Raw genomic sequence first — 21,614 nt, 5'->3', positions numbered from 1 at the left:
CGATTTAGATTGGAGATAATTTCATTTGTAATTTATTTTATGCTTGTTTAGATTATTTTATATTTGAAATATAATTCTATTCTCAAGTATTATAGTGTAGTAGCTGTAAGTATATTATGCTTTATTTAGTAAGACAATGGATTATGGTAAAAAAAGATACTTGATTTGCGACAGGGAGAAGTGGCGGGGCAATATACCTTGAACACAGAAATTATACAAATTCCTATTTTCATATGGTAATTACAGTTCTACAATGGAAAAGTAATTTAAAGAAAATATATAGAAGTATCAGATACAGTAATATAAAAAAAAACATATGTTCTAGACAGGTCGTAGTGGACCAATGAGATTTTGTTGCAAATCACGTGGTCTTGTTACCAGATTGTCTCGTTCATGAAACCAAGCTTTTACTAATTAAATTTTATGCTAATATTTAAATTCATGAAATAGGCTCAAATTATTTATTTCTGGATGCTCTTTATCTGATGAATGCTCTTAAATTATAACCCTAGTCTCCATGTCTTAATTCGGCCCTGCTTCCATTTTATAGTTTCGTTTGGGCGTTTACGTGCTTGCCCTTATAATAATATGTTTTATGAGACGATGAAGTTGAATGGAAATCGAGACTATCACGTGACTAAAATTCCATTGGTTCGCTACGTCGACCAAGGATATGCCTAGAGGTACATGATCATTTGAAACATTTTAAATTTCGTTACTTTAGTCCAAATATTTATTTATTTCTTTTTACTAACATAGCGCGTATAAAATTGTTGAATAATTAATTGCTATAGCATACAAAATTCCATATACCTATCCATGACCCTGTGTAACAGATAATGAGAAAAACCTTATGTAGTCACTTGATAATAACATTTATTAAATGTGCATGCGATAAATCGTACAAATTCGAAATTTCTGGAAAAAGTATACAAAATTTAATTAAAACGATACATAACCTTTGCTAAAGTTCAGTTTGTTTTACCACTATATTTTAAAAATATATTTTGCATTGTTTCAATATGAAATAATAATAACAATACAAGCATAATACAAAAATTTGTTATTTTCCTTGGTAAATCACTGAAGGAGACATTTTTAAGATTCGGATTAACATGTTTATGTTTTATGATATTTACAATACTTTTCTGGAATGACATAATACCTTTTACATTTAACGTAATTAACAAATTAGTAGAATCGAGATACTGTATTAGCATATAATGCATTGCTGTGTCTAGTTTTTTTAGATGACAATGACGTTATCATTGGTAGGTAAATTACTGCAAACAGATACTAAAAAATTATCGGAATTGAATAGGGCTTATTCTCAAGCCAATGCATTCTTTGCCAATTAACGCAACTTCACAGACTTTACACACTGTATCTTTAAATTGTGGCAAGTAACTTGCCCCGCATAATGGGCATTTAACTTCTGGTTTCCCTCTATAAATTGGAACAAATGTGCTTGCACACAATGAGAACGGATTGTGCTCATCATATGCTAATTGATGTTCATCTACTGGGCTTTTATCACATACCTACAAAACGAAAAATAAATAAAATATGTTATGATACACTTACATATGCTAACAATATGTACAACATACATACCTGCAAAATTTTCCTAACTTGTTGTGCTAATTCTGGCTTAGGTCCCAATTCAAGTAACCTCCTTGCAAAGGAAGCAGCTGTTTTATAGTTCTTCAACTTGAAGAACATATTCACAGCTATCCTTAAAGTGAGTATCTGATGCACAGGTTGCAAACTGCAGTGTGTAAAGTAGGCTGCCATTTCACAGATTCGTTTTTGCTCAGATAGGGTGGCTTTAGGAAGATTCTTCCTTTCAGTTTCCATCTTTAATCCTAGGATGTACTCTCTACAAATTTGAATCAGTTGCTGTGCTTCAGCAATATCTTGTCTTGTGTCGACGACTAGTAGCGGTACGCTGAGTAAAATCGCTTGAAACTTTTCTACTGCTTCAGGAAACTTTCCGCCGGTTGTCAAGTGATAGCATACTTGAAGTCTCTGAACTAAATCGGTAAGGTGTAATCCAACTGCTGGTAGCCCACCCTTGGGATTTGTATCTTTCCAATTTCGTTGAGGATACGCGTATAACGAGGGTATATTCGGTAACGTATCGAATGATGTTCTAGCGCGAGCGAAAGTATTCATAAAAAGATTCTGGAAAGCTCCAAATTCAACCACGCCAATTTGATCGTTCAATAACCTAAACGCAGTTTCAAATGATCCAGCTAATATATGATCCACGACCAACTGGGAATTATTCACCCAATGTTGCGTCGGTGGTACCCCTTTGGTTGGTGGCGTATAGTAGCCATCTTCCACTGCAGTCACTGTAGTTTCTAGTTCTGGCGGTAGATCCACTTCTTCAACGTCCCATCCAGCACTTTCTTCTCCTTCTGGAGGCTGCTCGGTATCGCCACCTTCCTCATCGTCTAATCCTAATTCATCGTCATTGCCCCATCCTTCGGCGGCTACAGTACCATCTTCTTCTGGAGCTAAAGCAGCAGCTACTTGACTCTTTCCGCGTGATAACATTGCACCCTCGAAGAAGCCTTTCGAAACTGTTAACAGTGGCCAGTTATTTTCAGCTTGTTGGATAGGAACTGGAGGTTGAAGGTACACTGCTCCTTTTTCGAGAGCGGAAAGTTCTTCTCTCATGTAGCTGTATTCGATATCATCTTTGGCGAGTGAAATACCATGAATTTTCTCGGTGACGTAAGCTAGAGATGCTTGCCATGAATTCTGTAATACAAGAAGATGAAATAGACATTAAATTTAATTAAAAATTAAATATGAAGTAAAAGTTGTAAAATACACACCCGTAAGATTTTCGCACGCTCATAAATATCACCGAGTAACAAACTACCCTGGTACTGTCCAGAAACGTCTTTCCTGATTTCGGCAATCTTAATCATTTTACGTAACTTTTCTAAGTTACCAGTTATTAGATACAGGAACGATAACTTTTCGAAATTCTTAGTTCTCTGATAGCACATTTCCACAACTTGATGATTACCTTGCAGTAAAGCTGCTTGAGCCAAACTCTCCCAACAAGGTTTCTGATCAAGGGATTTCGCGGCTTCTAGAGCTACTTCAATGTTCCCGCATTCAAGTGCAAGGCCGAATCTGGTTTTTTCATCTTTAACGAAGTGCAAAGCAACTTCAGGATATCCTTTCTGTTGTAGATATGCAATTATAGATTGACCAACGAGGTTTGCATTGCGAACCATGTGTAAAACCTCTTCGTATTTTCTATTAATCAATGCTAGTTTGAATTTATATTCAGTTGGATCTATTCGAAGAATTCTTGGTCTGCATTCTCTGTCCAGGCAATAAACTTGATTGCCTTTTACTCTGGTTACGTATATTGGTAAATCTAACGTGCGGATGATGCCGTGATCACCGTTGTTAATCGCGTATTTAATGTGATTGCTGGTAGTGTAGATAAATACTCCAGAATCATCCCACGCTCCTGATTTCACTCTAGTATTTTCATGTACAGAGCAAAGGGACTCCAATCGTCGATTGCAAATATTAACAGTATGCTTCGCGAGTAAAGCAACATGAGACATATCGCTAGACCAAACGACGTATCTACATTTAGAAATTTTTACTTCCGCTAAAGTTCTCTTCTGCTGAACGTCAAAGAGCGTTACTTGATCAGCATCGCGTAAAAGAAGCATTCCCGTGCCAGCATAAAATATTTCATCGCAATTCGGAATTTGCACCTTCTTTGTTATTTCATTTTTCAGATTCTTGATAACCAACTGTAAAAAATAATTAATCGATTATAATTCATTATCTTTGATCATTTAAATTCACCTTTGTCTAAATACTTACCGAATATGCTCTGTCTAATACTGCAAAACGATTTCTAGCAACCCAAATGGCAGTGACACCAGAAGCGCGTTTTGTATCAGCATCAGTATTCGAGTCACCCTCGCGCGGTATCATGTATAAATCGTAAGTACTGTTTTCGATATTGTTGGGCGATCTTGTACAGATTAAAACAGCGTTTTCAGCTTGGTTGTATGACATACTGTAGGGAGGTGTCTTTCCACCTCCACGTATTTGCATAACAGACGTGTCTTTAGAAGTAGTGAAATCTAATTTTCTAAGAAAACGTTCTTTCACGTAATAGAGGACGTTTCCGTATACAGAATATGCTGGACGCTCTCTCTCGAGTTTGAAAATAATCATTCCAGAATCATGTCCAGCAGCAAAGAGATTTAAAGTAGGATGTGCAGCAAGGACCCAAAATCTTTCATGCTCTCTTCTGAATGTGTGTAAACACGTGCGTTTCGTCATATCCCAAACGCGGATACTCTTATCTTCTGCATTAGAAAGAATTAGGTCTTGCCTAGGGTGGAACAACACGCAAGAGACATTGTTATAATGCCCACGACAAGTATCCACCTCCCATGCTTTGGCATCATTCATCCTCCACATTTTAATCTGTCTATCATCTGCTCCAGAAACAATCAAAGGTAATGTGGGATGAAAACATGCCCAATTAACACCCCGGTCATGTCCTTCAAGAACATGCTTTACAACAGCATCTGCCTGGCCAAATAAATCAGTTGCACCAGGATTTTTTAAATGATCTTCCAAGCCTCCTGGGCCAGGAGCTACATTTTTCTTTCTCAAACCAGATATGTCCCATACTCTAACAGTTTGATCTAAAGAAGCTGATACTATTATATCTTCAGTAGGGTGAAATTGTGCACACATTACATAGTGATTGTGTCCAGTTAAGACACAAATACAAGTGCGACTTTGCCAGTTCCATATACGGATTGTCTGATCATCTGATGCACTTAGAATCCATGGATATTCTTGATGAAATACGATTGTTCTGATATAATCTAAGTGACCTAACAGAGTAAAGATGCATCTGCGTTGCTTATAATTCCATACTTTAATTTTATAATCATCACCACCAGATACAAATAAGGGTTGTTGATTATGGAAACAGATTCCACGAACAGGTCCATCGTGTTCATCAAATTTATCTAATAGGGTACACATACGATAGTCCCATAATTGTATAACTCCATTGTGTAAACTGTAACATACAAGTTAGAATTTTTATTAAACTGTTCATATAATAATTGTATTATTTCACTCATAATAAAAATAATTAAAATAGGCATTTAAATAGAAGCATATTTTTAAATATATTTTAAGAATTTAAAGTGAAGGCTAATGAATGGTGACAATTCATATTATTTACCTTGCTAAAACCCATGGACGTTTTGGATGAAAGGATAACCCTTTTACGCGAGCGGATTTCGTTTCAAACTTTGTCAACATGGTTTATTAAGTGTCAAACAAAGCGTTGTGATTAAAGACACATTCCTTACTCCTAACCTTTGAAAATTTGACACGACTGAAGACACGTCACTATTCCTACCATGAAACACAGAATCTTAATAGATGATCACGTGCAGGTTGGAAGCAGTACTTATTAGAATATATTTATACAAGAAATATCCAAGATTTATGTGTTTATTTATTTAAATAAATCATACATTTATCGTAAAAATATATGTTTCGATCTCATATTCATTTTATCATGCAATAATATAGTACATTTTCATTCTTTTGAACTGATAAACTAGTTTGTAAGTTTCTGTATGAAAATATACTTCAAATAAGTACTTTATGAAAGTATTTATATAGAGTATCATATATGGACAAAATTTGATAATAGATAACAATTAAGACCAACGGACAGTAATTTTGTTGTGAGTTATTCAATACGAAATATTTCACGCTAAAATATACAGTCGAATTTTTATTTAACGAGTAACGAGTGAACAGCTGTTCAACCTCAACTTATTATTCGAAATTTTGATCTACGTAGATATGAATTTTGCCTATCTCTGTAAAATACCATGTGGCATTCTTGAATTGGTTTGCTTGTATTTAACTTGTTGTGATATGCGCATGCTCTTTACAAAACACTTGTTTTGTCGTCTGGTACTTTGCTATCAATCCAGAAGAGTCTGTTCAATTTCTTCCTTACTTTAGATACAGTTGGAATATTTAAAGCGGTTATGAACGTTCATGAAACATTTTGAAGTAAATTATTTAGATTTTTAATGTCTGTATATTCGTAAAACAGGCTAAGGGATTTTCTGTCAGTTTTTGAGCGAATGCTAACGTCGAACATTGGCCGGTACATTCGAGTGGAATAATGCGAAAACTCGGTGATGTCATCTGTCTTCGATTGTTAAGTTTATTTATTTTACTTTGTACATCTGCTTATGTAAATTGTGATAAAACACCGTCAAATGAAGAACTCAAAGCGCAGAAGTTTCCTCCGTGTGCGGCTTGTAGGGTCTTAATAAATAGTTTTAAAAAGGTAAGTTGAATTTGAAATGTAACTTTAAATATGTTATTGCATTATTCTTGTATGTGTCTACATTGCAAAAAAGATTACTAATTAGAAATATGCCAGATATAAAAATAACTCTTCTATAAACATACTTGTTGCATGATTCTATTTTCTCTACATCTTTACTTCACAATTTACAAATAACATTTTTGTTATCATACAGGGCATTGAAAGAACCAGTCGTGAGAAATTTGATGGTGGTGATAGTGCTTGGGAGGAGGATAAGTTAGGTTCATATTCAAAGAGTGAAACTAGATTGATAGAGATACAAGAACATTTGTGTAAAGAGGTAGAGCGTGGTGAAACTCAGTGTCACGCTTTAGCTGAAGAATTAGAAAGCAAAATAGAGGATTGGTGGTTTAACCATCAGCAATCGCATCCAGATATACATGATTATATATGTATAGAACAAACAGAAAGCTGTTGTCCAAAAGATCATTTTGGTCCTAAGTGTACACCATGTCCAGGTTTTCCAAATAAAATTTGTAACAATAATGGTAAATGTAAAGGAGCAGGCACTAGAAAAGGAAATGGTGGATGTATGTGTGATAAAGGCTATGAAGGAGATAATTGTTCACATTGTGCAAATGGATTTTATGAATCCTATAAAGATGAGAATAAATTACTCTGTTCTCGGTGTCATGCTGCCTGTGATGGTCCTTGTAAAGGAGCAGGGCCTAAGAATTGTGAAAAATGTATGAAAGGGTGGTATATGTTAGATGAAGAAGGTTGCTTTGACATTGATGAATGTATAACAAATGATAAATATTGTCCTGGCAATCAGTTTTGTATTAATAAGGAAGGAGGTTATTCATGCTTAAGTAAGTCATAAGAAATAAATGCCAAATATAATCTAGGTACTAATTCTTTTATTTAACTTAGGTTGCGACAAAGCCTGTAGTGGTTGTACAGGAGATGGTCCAGATATGTGTATAAAATGTGCTGAAGGATATCATAAAAAGGATAATCTATGTATAAGTAAGTTACATCATTTATTAATGACATACTCAATTTAATACATGATTAATAATGATATATGTTTAGTATAGTATGAGTTTCTTTATACTAGATTCTGATATCCTGGGGCGCAAACATCAAGAGAATACTGCACGATATGCTACATATTTCGGTCTATGTGTTGCAACATGTATTATTTTCCAGCGAAATATTTACATAGCAAGTGTAATTGGATTATTAGTTGGTATATACATATCAGTTTCAGAATATATGATAGCTAACAGTAATGTTCAGGACACAACAGCAAATGTAGACATTTTAGGGTCAACATAAATAGGTAGAGAATTTATAAAATGATTAACTTTCTTTCATTAAATTTTGTGAAGATGTCAATTACTAAAAAATATGTAATATACATCATACATCAATGGTTATTAAAATAATGATTGTTTAAAATTTTTTTATTTGTATGCTTATTACAAAACTTTATAGCTGTTTTCAACTTAAAAGTGTAATAAACCTAGGAAATATATAATATTCAGATAAAGAATTGTACTAAGAACTTAATTTATAACTACACATTTTGTACTTTGTGTCAAGTTTTTGTATTCAGAAGAACTTAAAATACTATTGACGAATGTGCTATAGAATAAATATATAATAAGGATAAAGGTAATATATTCTGTAAACTATGTATGTATATGGATATATACAATTTCGAAATCGAATATTGAGTATCTTCAGTGTTTTAATCACTGTTCATATTATTTGACTTCAAATTAATTGGAGTGTTACTTATAAGAAAAGAAACAACAGCATATAAATGTTGTAGTTTACTAAAGATCGTACCATGCATTTAAAAACATTAGATTCATTAAAAAAATGTATCGTAAATTTAAAAATATTTAAAATAAATAAATTAGACAGTAACAAAAATAAATCATATTATTCCGATTATCTATAATATAGGAAATAATAGTCGCGTTAAATACAAAATATATTAATATAATAAAATGTAATTACCGTTTGTAAGATGAATGATATTTCAGTGTTGATGATGACTTTGTAAAAATGTGTAATAAAAATATAAAATGTATAATGCTATTTGAACAATATAATTCCTACCATAAAAATTAGTAAAATTGTTTTCAAATGCATTATTTTTATGAAATATTCGTAATATTGTTTTTAATTACAGTGATAACAATTAGTTAATAATATACAAATTTAAGACGTATAATAATATTTACTATAGCGATATTGATTTTAATAAATATTATAAGGTTGTCTATAGCTTCACAAACTGTACGCTAGAGGGCTGTAGGGATATACGTTTTCTCGCAAAAGAATTTTGGTAGAGGAAATTATATATCTGCACTTGTAGGTATTAATTTTGCAATACTCTAATATCTATATCCATATTAAATTTTTGTACGAAGCTATACAGTGCGCAGCTTTCTTTGTGATATAAATATGAATCTACATCTAGTTAGTAATTAATCTCTCTTTAAATATAAATTATTTTCACTTTAATTTGGAAGTAAATACCCATAAGACCGTTGGTTGATAACTTATGATGTCGGTATTTACAATTAGCTTAACATCACCACTCATAAAGTAAAATGTATATTTCATGTGTCATTATATTTTTACTTTCTTAATGCATAAAAGACGTCACACGTCTGCTTCTTAAATATTTACAGAATAGAATAAGTTCCTTAACATAAATCATAAGTTAACTACACAACTTCACAGTCAATCGAATGAAAATGTTAAAAGTTTAACATAATTCGCGTGAGAAATAAATGAGAAACAATTCTTCGTATTATGTTTGTATCATTTATGCGTGGCATGTCTGTAGCAACAGAAAATAAAATCGTATTCGTATGATTTTTGTGCTGCCAACCTGTTTGGTAATTTATAAACGGCCATCCGTAATTTATTAAACAATAATAGATTAATAGAAACTTGTGCATTACAAATTTAATTGGGTCACTGTAGGTATTTATTATTGGCATTATTTAATTATAAAAACATTTTCTCTGGTATATCAATCGCTTGGAGTAAATACGTTCTTGGCCACTAGGTGGCTACAGTTTCTCGTAATTACGTTGACGTCGTCTATAGTACATAGTCAAAAGTAAAAGGGCTGAAATTTAGCAATACTTTGCGTAAAATATATCCATATTAGTCAATTTTTGGAAGGCGTCGTTATGATAACACACGGCATTAATCAATACCAAAGTGAAATTAGTAGACTACATAATCAAGTGTTGACTAATTTGAAGACATGTATTCTTCGATTTATGAGATCGTTATTGCAATTCGCGTAGCACCATCTCCCGTGAAATGAAACATGCATTTTACATCTCGTTTATAATTATACTATCATTCTTTCACGTTCTTATAAAATAAGAGCCCATCGCAAATCTGCTTTTCAAACATTTACAGGAAGAAGTAAGTTCGTTGACGTCGAATATAAATGTGAAATCAATTAAAGTGGAGTTGTGAATGTTGCCGTGATATAATGAGCACAGATGCTTACGGATAAAACAAAGTTTAATAAAAAGATAAAAATAATATGATACAGCGGAATACGGTGATACTTCTTTATGGTTCGCTTGCTAGGTCCACACTGCCCGTTTTCCTTTATCCGTAAGGAAAGTCCGGTACAACATTCATATCTGTTTTCCATCCATTCGCACTTTCATTCTTATCTCCCTCTCATTCATACCCTACATCACCTAGGTGGTCGCGATGCGACGCCTTTAGCTCGAGTCGTCGATGCTTCGACTCAAGGATTCCGCTTTCTCTTTTGGAAACAATTCTAGGATCCTACATAAATTAACTACACAATTTCAATTTTGATCAAATATAAACGCTAATATTTGTTGCCGCTAAGGAGCTACACTTTCTTGCAGTTAAAATGACGTTGCCTTCAGTATAGATTCACAGATAAATAGGTCGCAAGTTCGCAATACTCTACGTAAAATATATCCATATTAACAAATTTTTGCGGTGTTTGGCAATGTAAACACACGAAATTGAATGTGATAAAACAAAGTTGATTCATTTAGAATTTTCAAATTCTAATTAATGCATACTCGCAAAGCTATTACATTAATTTAACGATAGTATATAATACATTAGTTATTGGCTCACACGCCAATGAAGACTCTCATCAGATGATCCACCACCAGCCATTTCAAAATCGAAAAATTCATTCGCTGCCGCGTCCCACTACATCTCAAATCCTCCTTACAAGCTGTCGCATAAGTCCCCAACAGAGAGGACCAGCGCGATCATACCAGATTCATCATACAAACAAGAGTCGCGAGGGATGAAACACAAAACTATAACTCAAAAATTGAAAAAGAATCATCCCCGTACTTTCAAACTTCAACGAAACGGAGTCTTAAATCTAACAAATTTCCTGTTGCAAGTATGGAAAATGAAAACGAAATGGCCAACCTGCTGCACAAGTAGGTTCACTCGAATAATGGTAAGTTTGATGGGTGGATGAAATGCCTCAAATGCTGGAGATGGAAACGCAAGGGATGTACTGTATGAGCTTGGGAGGATTTGGAGAAATGCGTGAGTGTTCCTTGCTGTAGAAAAAAATAACATTGACTGGGGTTTATTCTTGCTTGTATCTGATTTTATTCTGGGATTGAGGACACGGAATTGGGGGGATGAATTTATTTTGGACATTTGGAAATTTGGGCTTGCACCGGTAGTACAGCTGGGGGTGCACAGGTGGCGTTTGTGACCTGTTGGGTCTCGAAAGAGAAACGTCGAGGTTGATGTGTCATATTTAGCGAAGGCGCTTGAGGGGGATGCAATACTTAGTGTGATATTCATATCCATAACAATTTTTGATGGACGAGAGACTTTACCCGCCGATAATTGAAATTAAAACAAAATTTACTCAAATAGTATTTATTCTCCTTGAACTATGCGAATGTAAAAGTAGATCTAAGTTTATGACATTTACATTTAATAAAAATGTTGTAGATTTAATCTTATGTTAGACATATCTTTCTATGTATCTTAGTATAGATACAGGTTTGTGTAAAATACATGTAACTATTAAAAGGAGTACTTGACTTTCAAAAAATATAATTTATACTGTTACCAGTTATTATAGAGTGTTACTGTATGTGGCTCTTGTTAAGTATTATTAGAAATCAGATATGATATACGTGAGAATGTTTTAAAAATATAAGTAAAATGTGGATGCTGTTAAATAATTGCCATTTTTGTCTGATAATTGTGCAATAATTAGAAAATGTTCCTACATCGGCATTCTGTATTATTTCCTGCGTGAACTAGTATAAAAAAATGAAATGAGAAGAGAGTTGGTTTCCACGTACCCCCTGCCTTTAACCCCCAGAGATTGCCGGCACCTGGACCAAAAACCGTTCACCCTTCCAACTTTTTAGTTCCCCCTTTCCTCTGTTCAAAGGTCCTGGGTTGGTAACTTTACCCTCCGCGTCGCTCGAAGGGTTGTTTTAAATAATAATAACGCAACCCCGATCAGAAGAAGGAACGCTATGTGTGTCAGAGTTCAGTACGTTATTGGTATAAGACCGGTGATGTTCTCTAAAACGTCTACGCTCCGATATTACAGAAGTAGTGTTAAAATTATTCAAGTTTCAGGAGACGTGAATATTTAATTTGCACGAAATATTTGTGTAGACATTTCTGCAATTCTCTTTCGATCCTCCCAGTGGTTCGTGTCCTAATAAAGTGCCGTGTGATAGAAATAACGATCGTTTTGGATATAAATGTTGAATGCAGGCGAGTGTAACATTAAATGTGCGGTTATAAAATGTACAACGTGTCTCTTTTATGTAAGTACTTCTATGTGCTACAGAATTTAAATGAAACGTGAACATATTGTCGAAGTTAGGTTTTTATAATGATTGTGGGGAAGTGTTGGATAAATAGAAAAGGAATTAGTAATGCAATTGAAAATTAATCACTACTTACAGAAATATTAGAATTCATTACTGAAGTATTTTCTAATATTTACCACATTTTTTAATGGTAAAAATTGCTTGCACAAAACTTTCATATATTTAACTTCTGTTAGAGATGTGCCAATATTTTTTGTTACATTGACAAATCATGAGATAGTTCATTTTTAATTGTTGAAATTAAAGACTTACTTATTTATAATATGTGTAGTAGAAACGTGTATTTCTGATACAAAAATCATGCAACGTCTTGGAATGACTCAGCTCGATGATCGCAGCCAACGCTTGGCACATGTGAGGACAGGAAAAAAATGCAGCGTGTTAGGTTTTAAAAAAAGCAGCGGGTTAGCCATATAAGGCTCCAGAAAAGGGGGTTAGATAGATTTTTAGGGGTAACATTTTATCCCTAACCGTGTCATCCCTTCTATTCAACGCAGGCGTTCTTCGAAATTCTGCTCGAGCGAGTCTAGGAAAACGGAAATGCACCACGATAAATTCTTTTCATTTTTTTCTTCATTCTTTTTTACACTCTATATTTTATATAGCTAATATAATAATTCTTCTCATGTTTGTATATAAGGAGTAGCTATTTTACGGTCTTCTTCACAGAATTCAAAACCTATGGATACCTGATTCAATTAACGAGAAATCAATCTCGGTAGAAACAATTTCGATAGACGTATTTCGATAACATTTTCTAATGTTCTAATTAACAATTTTCCGATCAATCTTATTCTCACAGATTTCTCTGAATACAGTATACTTCTCATTGAAATATAATAACAATTTTCAAAAATTGGAGCAAGCAATAAAATACTCCAACAATATACATGTATAGTTATAACAAATACATAGTAATATTTATTATTTACTATACAATGTATTGCAATATAGATGCACAGATAAAATTATAAAGTACTTGTGGTCGTTTAAAATAAAATACTTCAATAATACACATGCATAGTTATAACAAATATTTATAAATATTTATTTAATATTTATTATATACTATACAATTTGTTACAATATAGATGCACAGATAAAATTATAAAGTACTTGTGGTCGTTTAAAATAAAATACTCCAACAATACACATGCATAGTTATAACAAATATTTCGTAATATTTATTATATACTATACAATTTCTTACATTATAGATGCACAGATAAAATTATAATGTAATTGTGGTCGTTTGAAAGTGACGATATTAATTGTTTAATCCATCATAGGCAATTTAATGCCTGAAGGAGCCAATCGTTTCCTATATCAGCGCAATATGGTGACTGACCACAAGTTCAATGCGCCATTTTCTTCTTCCAACAGTCATTGACAGTCCTGACAGAAGGTCGGAAGTAGCCAGGGGTTGCTCGGACAATATACTGATCTCTGGAAACGGATTCGAGGGGGTGCGCGCTAGGATGGCCTTTTACCCTCCTAGTTCGACAGCCCATTGGTCAGATCAGGCTCTGTCCCTGGACAGGACTATCGATTATTTGCTACCGATTTCCAGAGGCTACCTGCAGGGTAATTTTCACAATGTGACAGGAGGTGTGGTCTGCTCTACGAATGAGCAACACCTACAAACTCTTTGCAAAAATCCGCAGAATTTATTTCATCGATAAACATGCCCCAAACTATTTTATTTTTGTGCCGATTCTCGTGCGTCTATATTTTAAATAAATTAAATCGAAGTGCCTTTTATATTAGTTCCAAATATTTGAAGTACTGTAAACTTATATCATTTATCAGTTAACAGTATTAACAATCATTATACAATTATAACAGAGTATTAAAATTTTCAGTATAGAGATCCTCGCAAAGGAACTTTAAAGTGCACCCTTTAATCTTTCATTACCTCTCACTATAAAATTGGATAAAAACGAGATTGCCTCCACTAACCTACTTTTTCAAAAATACAGTATTTCGCATCTCCATATGGGAATGTTTTACTTTCCATATAGCAAAACGAAAACAGCCCTTGTCGAGTATCGTGGCTCTCTATCTCTTTGATATTTTCTAGGCCACGGTAAAAAAAAACCCCGTCTCAAAATCTCAAAAACTAATAAAGATCACCCAGCGACAGAGGTTTTGTGGTCGGATACATTTTCTGATAGCTGTTTACCGCAGATAAGCTTTTTCGTTTTTTTCCTTTACTCATCTGGAAGCAAATAGAGTCGAGCAGAATGGAGTGTGTGCACCATTGACACAGTTTTCAAATCAGGGAATCGAATGAAGCAGGAGATTGAATTTTTTTTATGGAGTTCATTTAGTATCTATATGTTCGCCATAATTTCATTATTATTAACTTTTGGTACATGGTGAATTTTTGTGGAGAAAGTAGCTTCGAAATATTCTAGAAAAAATGTCTTTATTATTACAGTGTTTGAATGGAAGGGGGAGTGAAAATGCGTAAAAGTGATTTTTTAACGCAATTGGAGTGAAACTAATGTCTTATGAAACCTGGCATTGCAAATATAATTAACTTTTATTATATAATAGAGTGAGTGAAAAGCGCATACCTAGACAGGTACAAATAGATATCGTAGTAATTCATCATTGCAATTAAATGAGTATAGTAAAAAGTAAAAATACATTCAAATTTGAAACTATTTAAATATTTGAATATTTTACTAATTATTTGAATGTTTCACTATTAAATATAGTAAACACTCTCAAATATCTACAAAAGAACCATGTTAAAAATCAAAAATTTCAAACTATTTAAAAATTTAAATATTTCCGCAATCATTTCACTAATAAATCATAAAATTTCAACAAGAATTACAAAAGTGGCTAATGAAGCATTGTCTAAGCAAACCCAAAACAAGTAAATATCATAGTAATTTATCATTGGAATTAAATGAGTATAGTAAAATGTAAAAAATACTTTGAAATTTTAAACTATTTAAATATTTGAATACTTTACTAACTATTTGAATGTTCCACTGTTAAATATAGTAAACACTTTCAAATATCTACAAAAGAACCATGTTAAAAATCAAAAATTTCAAACTATTTAAAAATTTAAATATGTCCGCAATCATTTCACTAATAAATCATAAAATTTCAACAAGAATCACATAAGTGCCTAATGAAGCATTGTCTAAGCAAGACCTATTTAAATTTCCCAATTAATTTAATTTCCCTAATTCTCGTAAAGAAACGAGCATGATCGCGAGCGTAATGGAGGAAATCCGTGGAAAAGATAATGGTCATCGTACGAGGGCGCCATTTTGTCTCCATAATTGCGTCGGGACGCCTGTGGAAATGTGGACCCGCGGTACTCGCGCGCGTGTGTGCTGCGTGCTCGAGGAGGGTGAGAACGCGTGTGGGGGCGTTTGGTCACGTGACCACCGCGGACACGATACCGGATTGGCTGGTCGATGGCCGATGACGCAATAAACCCGACGACGCGCGGGCTGCTAGGCCGAGTGGAACTGATCGACGACAGCCTGACGAACGTATCCACCCACTCACACACACACACACACACACACACATGCGTCCTCGACGCGTGGGCAGCTCCCTTAAAATATTTTTCCAAATCCTACAATCTCACTCTCGGTACAATCGACAAGTGTTGTAGTCAATCTTGATCGTTACATTGAAAACTCTAAAAATCTCGATTCAAAATTTTAGTTGTCAATTAAATCGTACGTGTTCATTAATTATCTCTCTAACTTCAGTTTTTAAAATGGTAGAATGGTAAGTTTGTTTTTGTATTTTTTAAAGTCATTTGATAATTTTATTCGAGATATTTAAAATAGAGGTGTGAGTATCCAGACGTTGTATTATTATTACATTTCCAAGTAGGGAGAAAGAGATAGTGAGTTTATTCTATAAGGCTGTTTTAAAAATTAATCTAAACATAGTTTAGAAAATTAAAAAAACTGCTATTATAAAAGCTACTATACTATAATAATTTTAAAGAAATTTTAAACTTTATTTAAATCGAGTCAAAGAATATTAAACTCTCAAATACCAGAGCTCCCATTTCGTTCGTTTCCAGCTGTCACTTATCAAGATAAATCATGAAATATAACCTAGCAAAGATAACTAAAAAATACATTTAAACACACTTCTTTTACACTTTCTATCTCTCTCGAATACTCCATAAAATATTCTTAAAATGACAGATTTTCAATAATCGAACGTTTCTCTTTATTCAAAGCTTCGCACGCAAAGTCGACATACAATTCCGATAGATCACGTGATATCGAAGATCGCATTTAGCGCAGTGCAACCTGCAACGGTTATTGGCTTCGATTCGTCACGAGTCAAACACACTTATCATTTGTATCTAAAACAACAAAGGTCGTATCGTCGTGTAATCGTCGAGCAAATTGCCGTCGGATTATCGAAGAGGTATTCGTGGGATTTAGAAAAAAAAAAAGGAATAAGGGTCTCTGTAGTGGGGGTAACGAACCATAGGAGAAAGATCGGGCACGAGTGTACCAGCATTCCGTCACGGGCGCTCGTGATCGACGGAAGTATTGTGCCGGCGCGAAACGGATCTCATCGGGGTAAGATCAACAAAAAGGGTCGATCGAAACGATCCAGTTCGAGGCAGATCGACCGCGTCGCGTGTACCGAGGTCAACGGTGTCTGTCGTCGCCTGAAATCAGTCGTCTGGAATCTTTTGGAACCACAACACCGCCTCCTAACCTCACTCGATGCTTTTCCAACGTGACAGGAAGCCCATTGGATTGCTACAAAATCAGGTACTGTGAATTTTATATTAATAATAGCTGATTTGTTTAGAGAGAGTGAAATACGTTTGCCCTGGTATGTATACAGGGCAACGTGTAAACAACAGCGTTAGGTTTTTGATAATAACGAGTGATGATGAAATATAGTGAATTATTATTTAATAGATTAAGACATGTAGAAGTAAGAGATTAGCCCTCTTTAGGAAAATAGACGTATCAAATAGTAGAAAGATATTGATGAAGGATAGGTTTAGGTAGATTTTCGATACCGATAGAGATTTTTATATAGATGTTTAATTTTTTTTTTTATGATTTAATCGATTGTAGGTTATTAGGTAAAATAGAGAATTATTTCGTAAGTTGACGAACGAAGCTCATATTTTAGTAAAGTTCTCGACTTTGTAGATCATGAATTAATGATATAAAATAATTAATAATAATTAAACAAGTAAATAGCAGAAAAATATTGATGAAGATATTTTTAGATAGATTTACAATTTTTCTGCAGTATAATTTGATCGACAATAGGTTATTAGGTAGAATAGTGAATCGTTTCATAACCCGTCAAACGAAGCTTATACTTTAGTACCAACCTCGACCAACTTTGTAGCTCATGAAATTCATTATCTAGACAACGTCAGTCCCCATGTCAATTACTGTAAAACAAATACAATGTAACATCATATAATTGAAGATTTCCATAAAAATTCTAGTGTAGTCCATCATTTAATACTTAATTCGTGCTCCAGCCAGGCAAACCCTCTAATTACTTGACCCATTACATTCTAATTATTCCAGTACCCATTGTACCAAGCCCTTTTAGGCTACCATTAAATTTCTCTCCTTCGCTCTTATCCCACTACAACTTTTCGATGCGATAAAGATAACGTTAACGTCGTATTGAAGAGTTATTACGTCGCTCAATTAAGATCGTCGACACGTCGACTCGAACTCTCGTTTCGGTTTCCATAATTAATCCCCCCCCAGAATGAATAAATTCGAAGGTGCCCTGTCAAGAGAGACGAACTTTTTACTCCACCAAAAAAAAAAAAATGAAAAGAAAAGAAAAAAAAGTGGAACGGAAAAATGTAAAAAAAAAAAAACGTTCTACAATGGTTTGCATAAATTGAATTTCGCACGATACAAGACGCATAATTATCTTTTCGCCGCATTGCTCTCTGTCTGGGTACCTCTTAATTGACGTTAACGTGTTTCCTTCCTCCATGAATATTTCTCTCTGGCGGCCCGCCGCCCCCCCCCACCGGGCAGATCGGTATTATACGATAAAAGAGTCATTTTCACGACGATGACGTCACTAGACGAGTATAACGACCCCGCGCACGGCTCATATATTATCATGCCATTATAATTGAACCGTGCTTTCGGCGCGCTAATTGAGAGCATAATTAATTAGGGGATGGACTGGCCGAACGATTCGTACGCCGTTTCGAATTGTTCGAAGTCGGCTAACCAGCTGAAAGCCTAACCGCGTCGATGCTAAACGCTTGCGCAGGAATTAAACGACGGCTATCTACGAGATATAATTACATTTCAAATGCAACACCGTTAAACGTTGAATCTAAGCATTTGATAATTGCCGAGATATCGAACAACCGTTTAGACTATTCATACTTTCACCGCTCGATGGTGTCGTGTATTGTACGTTTTTCTTGCAACGAGCTTGTGTTTCGCTAACCGGTATAGAGGGGAATTAATTATGGAATTGAATGTTAATCGCTATTTATGGAGACTGTAGGCTACGATCGCGTTTGAATCAGGCAATAGACGGGATTATGGAAATTACGTCGAAGGCTTTTTTTCTGGGATTAGTGTGGGTGCAGCTGGAAACAAAATGGACGTTGTGGAGTTTATTGGAAATACTAGGGAAACTTTTATTTAGGCTTTATTTAGAGTATTCTGTATAATGTATAATATAATTTGTATTTAATATGTGTTATTTAATATTATTATGTAATATATAATACGCTATTTAACGCTATTATATGATATATAGTATGTTATTTAATATGGTGTTCAATATTACTGTATGTAATATAATATAATTATCATTTACATCAAATATTTATATTATGTAAGAAATTAAATGATATATTACATTGTATAGTCTTTATAATCTTTCATAACATGAATGTCATATTAGTCACGTTAGACTCCAATAATATTTTACCATACACTTCCACAATTTTCTCGCTATTTAAAAACATTTAAAATTACAGAAAAATAGTATATCGCGATCGCAAAGAACCGTTTCCGTATTTTTACAATTGAATTGCAGCTTATAAATTATATATTCACTATCGAATATTCAAATTAACGACCTTTCGGAGTAACGACCCTTCCCGTAAGTCCTCTATTTGTTCTTAATTCCGGCTTTCCAATCCATGAAAAATGCCAATGGTGCGTTTTACATCGAGGTGAGAGCGTTCCTTCCAAGTAAAAACGGAATCGGTTCTTACCAAGCAACGGCGAGATGCTTTTTCGCGGATCGATCGAGGCAACCGTGATTCGTCACGGGATTTTTTTCCCCTTTCCATCGGCGATTTTTCTTCGTTCCGCTCCATTGTCATCGGTCGCTGGACCCTGTCCCCATAGCTTTCTCGAACGCATTACCATGATCGTTCTCGCGAACCAGGAATAATTGAAATGCTGTAACGCGGTGAACCTGACGAATGAAACGACAGGTAACGTAATTGAATTCTATTTATAACCGGAGGGAATCGACACTAACGTCTTCGGAATGTGCTTTCTGAAAAATTCGATCTGTGATCTGGCTTAGATTCTTCGTTTTTAATGTTCGAAAAATAAATTTTAAGGGGAATCAATAATTTTGTTTATGAATATTTGAGAACCTCCATTGAATTCGTGAAATATATAATTAATTGAAATTGATTCAATCTCAGTTTCAATAGTACAATTGATATAGAAGTTTCAAAACAAATTTGTTTAAATATAATTCATTGAAATTGATTTATTTACAAGTATATGTTATAATGATATATTTGAGCTTCAAAAAAAGATTTCTAACTATAATTAATTGAAATGTATTTATCTTTAAAAACACGCTACAATTCTGTATAGAATCTTCTATATGGATAAAAGTATTCTGAAACTGATACGAATCAAGTTCAAACATGATTCCAGGGATTATCAATATCCTATTTCTTGCTTCGCGACTTATCATCGCGCTCGCCTCTCGAGCTATTTCATAAATGTTGCTATCTGGTATTTTTACAACCGGACCGAGGACTTTCTTGCGGCACTATTAAAAGGTACAAGTCATCCGTCCCGAGGCGGCGGTGTTTCGCGTTTCATCGATTCCAGGCATTAGTGTTCCGCCAAGTGTGTCGAGAAATTTCGTTTCGACGCCCCGAAAGAAAGTACCATAATTGCCTTTCGTTGCGTTATCCTTTCTCGATACGGTGCAAAAAAATGGCGCGTTCGGCACCGTTCGGCTATGAGTCATTGCTAATAATCATCTTTACGACGCTATCACGGCAACACTAATTTTTACCTGACGGTTTACGACGAACGCTGGCCTCATTTTTCATTCCCGAATTGCTCGTTCGCGAAACGTTGTGCGACATTGTGCGAATCGTGAAAATCTACGTGGTGAGTTCGATTATACAGCATTCCAGGCGTGGTTTTATTTGCTGGCTGGTGAACGTTAGGTACAGAGTAGATATTGTAAAGAGGATTGATAAAGTGGAGCAAATTGGAAATTTTGTTCGTAATTAGAGTTTATTCCTAGTTTACTTCTTTATTGGATTATTATTGCTTCAGGTGTGGGTATACAAATTGCTCTGATGTGCAAACTGGAGATTTTTCTATTAGGTTGTCCCAAAAGTTTCGTCCATTTGATTAATAAGTATCACATACACAATATTTTATGTTTAATTTTACATTATTGAACTGCGTACGATTCATTTTGCTCCATTACTGTTACAACATTAGCGTCTAAAAAATTAGGTTGTTTATTTATATAAACACTGCCACACAAAATAGCTGAGTGCAAGTCACGGAAGAAACTTTTGGGACAACCTAATATAATTGAGCCGTTCATTGCACAAATCCATTAGCTGAAATAAATTATTTATTATTCAATGATCAACTGAATTTTCGTTTAATGGTGTTAATCTTTATTATTCAGGAAAGTTATTATAAACATAAAAAGTTATGGCTATACCAAGTGCTTTGACACTTAAATTTAAGATTTTTTTTAAAGTGGAGTTAATCGATTTGTGCAATGAAAGGGTCAATTATGGAGTTTTCCCGATTGTAACACTTTAGCATTTGGGTTCTTTGATACTTCCACTCTGTAATTGTTAGTTTACTTATAAAAATTGTTCTGATGTGCAACTTTAGAATTTTTCTATATTTATGAAGTTCTTTCTCAATTTATCCCATGTTCCTCACATAGTTTCTTTAAATACCAATTTCACAACTCTTGTCTACCTAAATAAAGATTGTTCTGATCTCCTACATAAATTAAATTCAACAATTCCTCGAATTTTTAGGAATCGA

General features: G+C 34.1%; 2 protein-coding genes across 3 annotated transcripts; one reads left to right on the top strand and one right to left on the bottom strand.

The window, feature by feature from the left end:
* Positions 1–861: 861 nt before the first annotated feature.
* On the bottom strand, positions 862–5,436 carry LOC128887930 (coatomer subunit alpha). The gene is made up of 5 exons (XM_054144434.1): positions 5,261–5,436; positions 3,868–5,092; positions 2,847–3,794; positions 1,615–2,769; positions 862–1,541 (listed from the first exon to the last, which is right to left on the bottom strand). Exons 1-5 carry the CDS (start codon positions 5,338–5,340, stop codon positions 1,305–1,307), a joined length of 3,645 nt encoding a protein of 1,214 aa, XP_054000409.1. The 5' UTR covers positions 5,341–5,436; the 3' UTR covers positions 862–1,304.
* Positions 5,437–5,782: 346 nt separating this feature from the next.
* Positions 5,783–8,490, top strand: LOC128887940 (cysteine-rich with EGF-like domain protein 2). 2 transcript variants are annotated; one of them, XM_054144462.1, is made up of 4 exons: positions 5,783–6,394; positions 6,591–7,248; positions 7,310–7,405; positions 7,477–7,616. In XM_054144462.1, the coding sequence occupies exons 1-4, from the start codon at positions 6,227–6,229 to the stop codon at positions 7,479–7,481; spliced, it is 927 nt and encodes a 308-aa protein (XP_054000437.1). In that variant the 5' UTR covers positions 5,783–6,226; the 3' UTR covers positions 7,482–7,616. The 2 variants fall into 2 exon arrangements, with proteins under 2 accessions (XP_054000437.1, XP_054000436.1); XM_054144461.1 differs by having other exon boundaries at positions 5,792–6,394; positions 7,497–8,490.
* The last annotated feature ends 13,124 nt before the right edge of the window (positions 8,491–21,614 follow it).

This window comes from Hylaeus anthracinus, unplaced genomic scaffold (assembly GCF_026225885.1).
Source record: "Hylaeus anthracinus isolate JK02 unplaced genomic scaffold, UHH_iyHylAnth1.0_haploid 11989, whole genome shotgun sequence".
NCBI classification, from domain to species: domain Eukaryota; kingdom Metazoa; phylum Arthropoda; class Insecta; order Hymenoptera; family Colletidae; genus Hylaeus; species Hylaeus anthracinus.
This window is presented reverse-complemented; position numbering and strand designations above follow the sequence as displayed.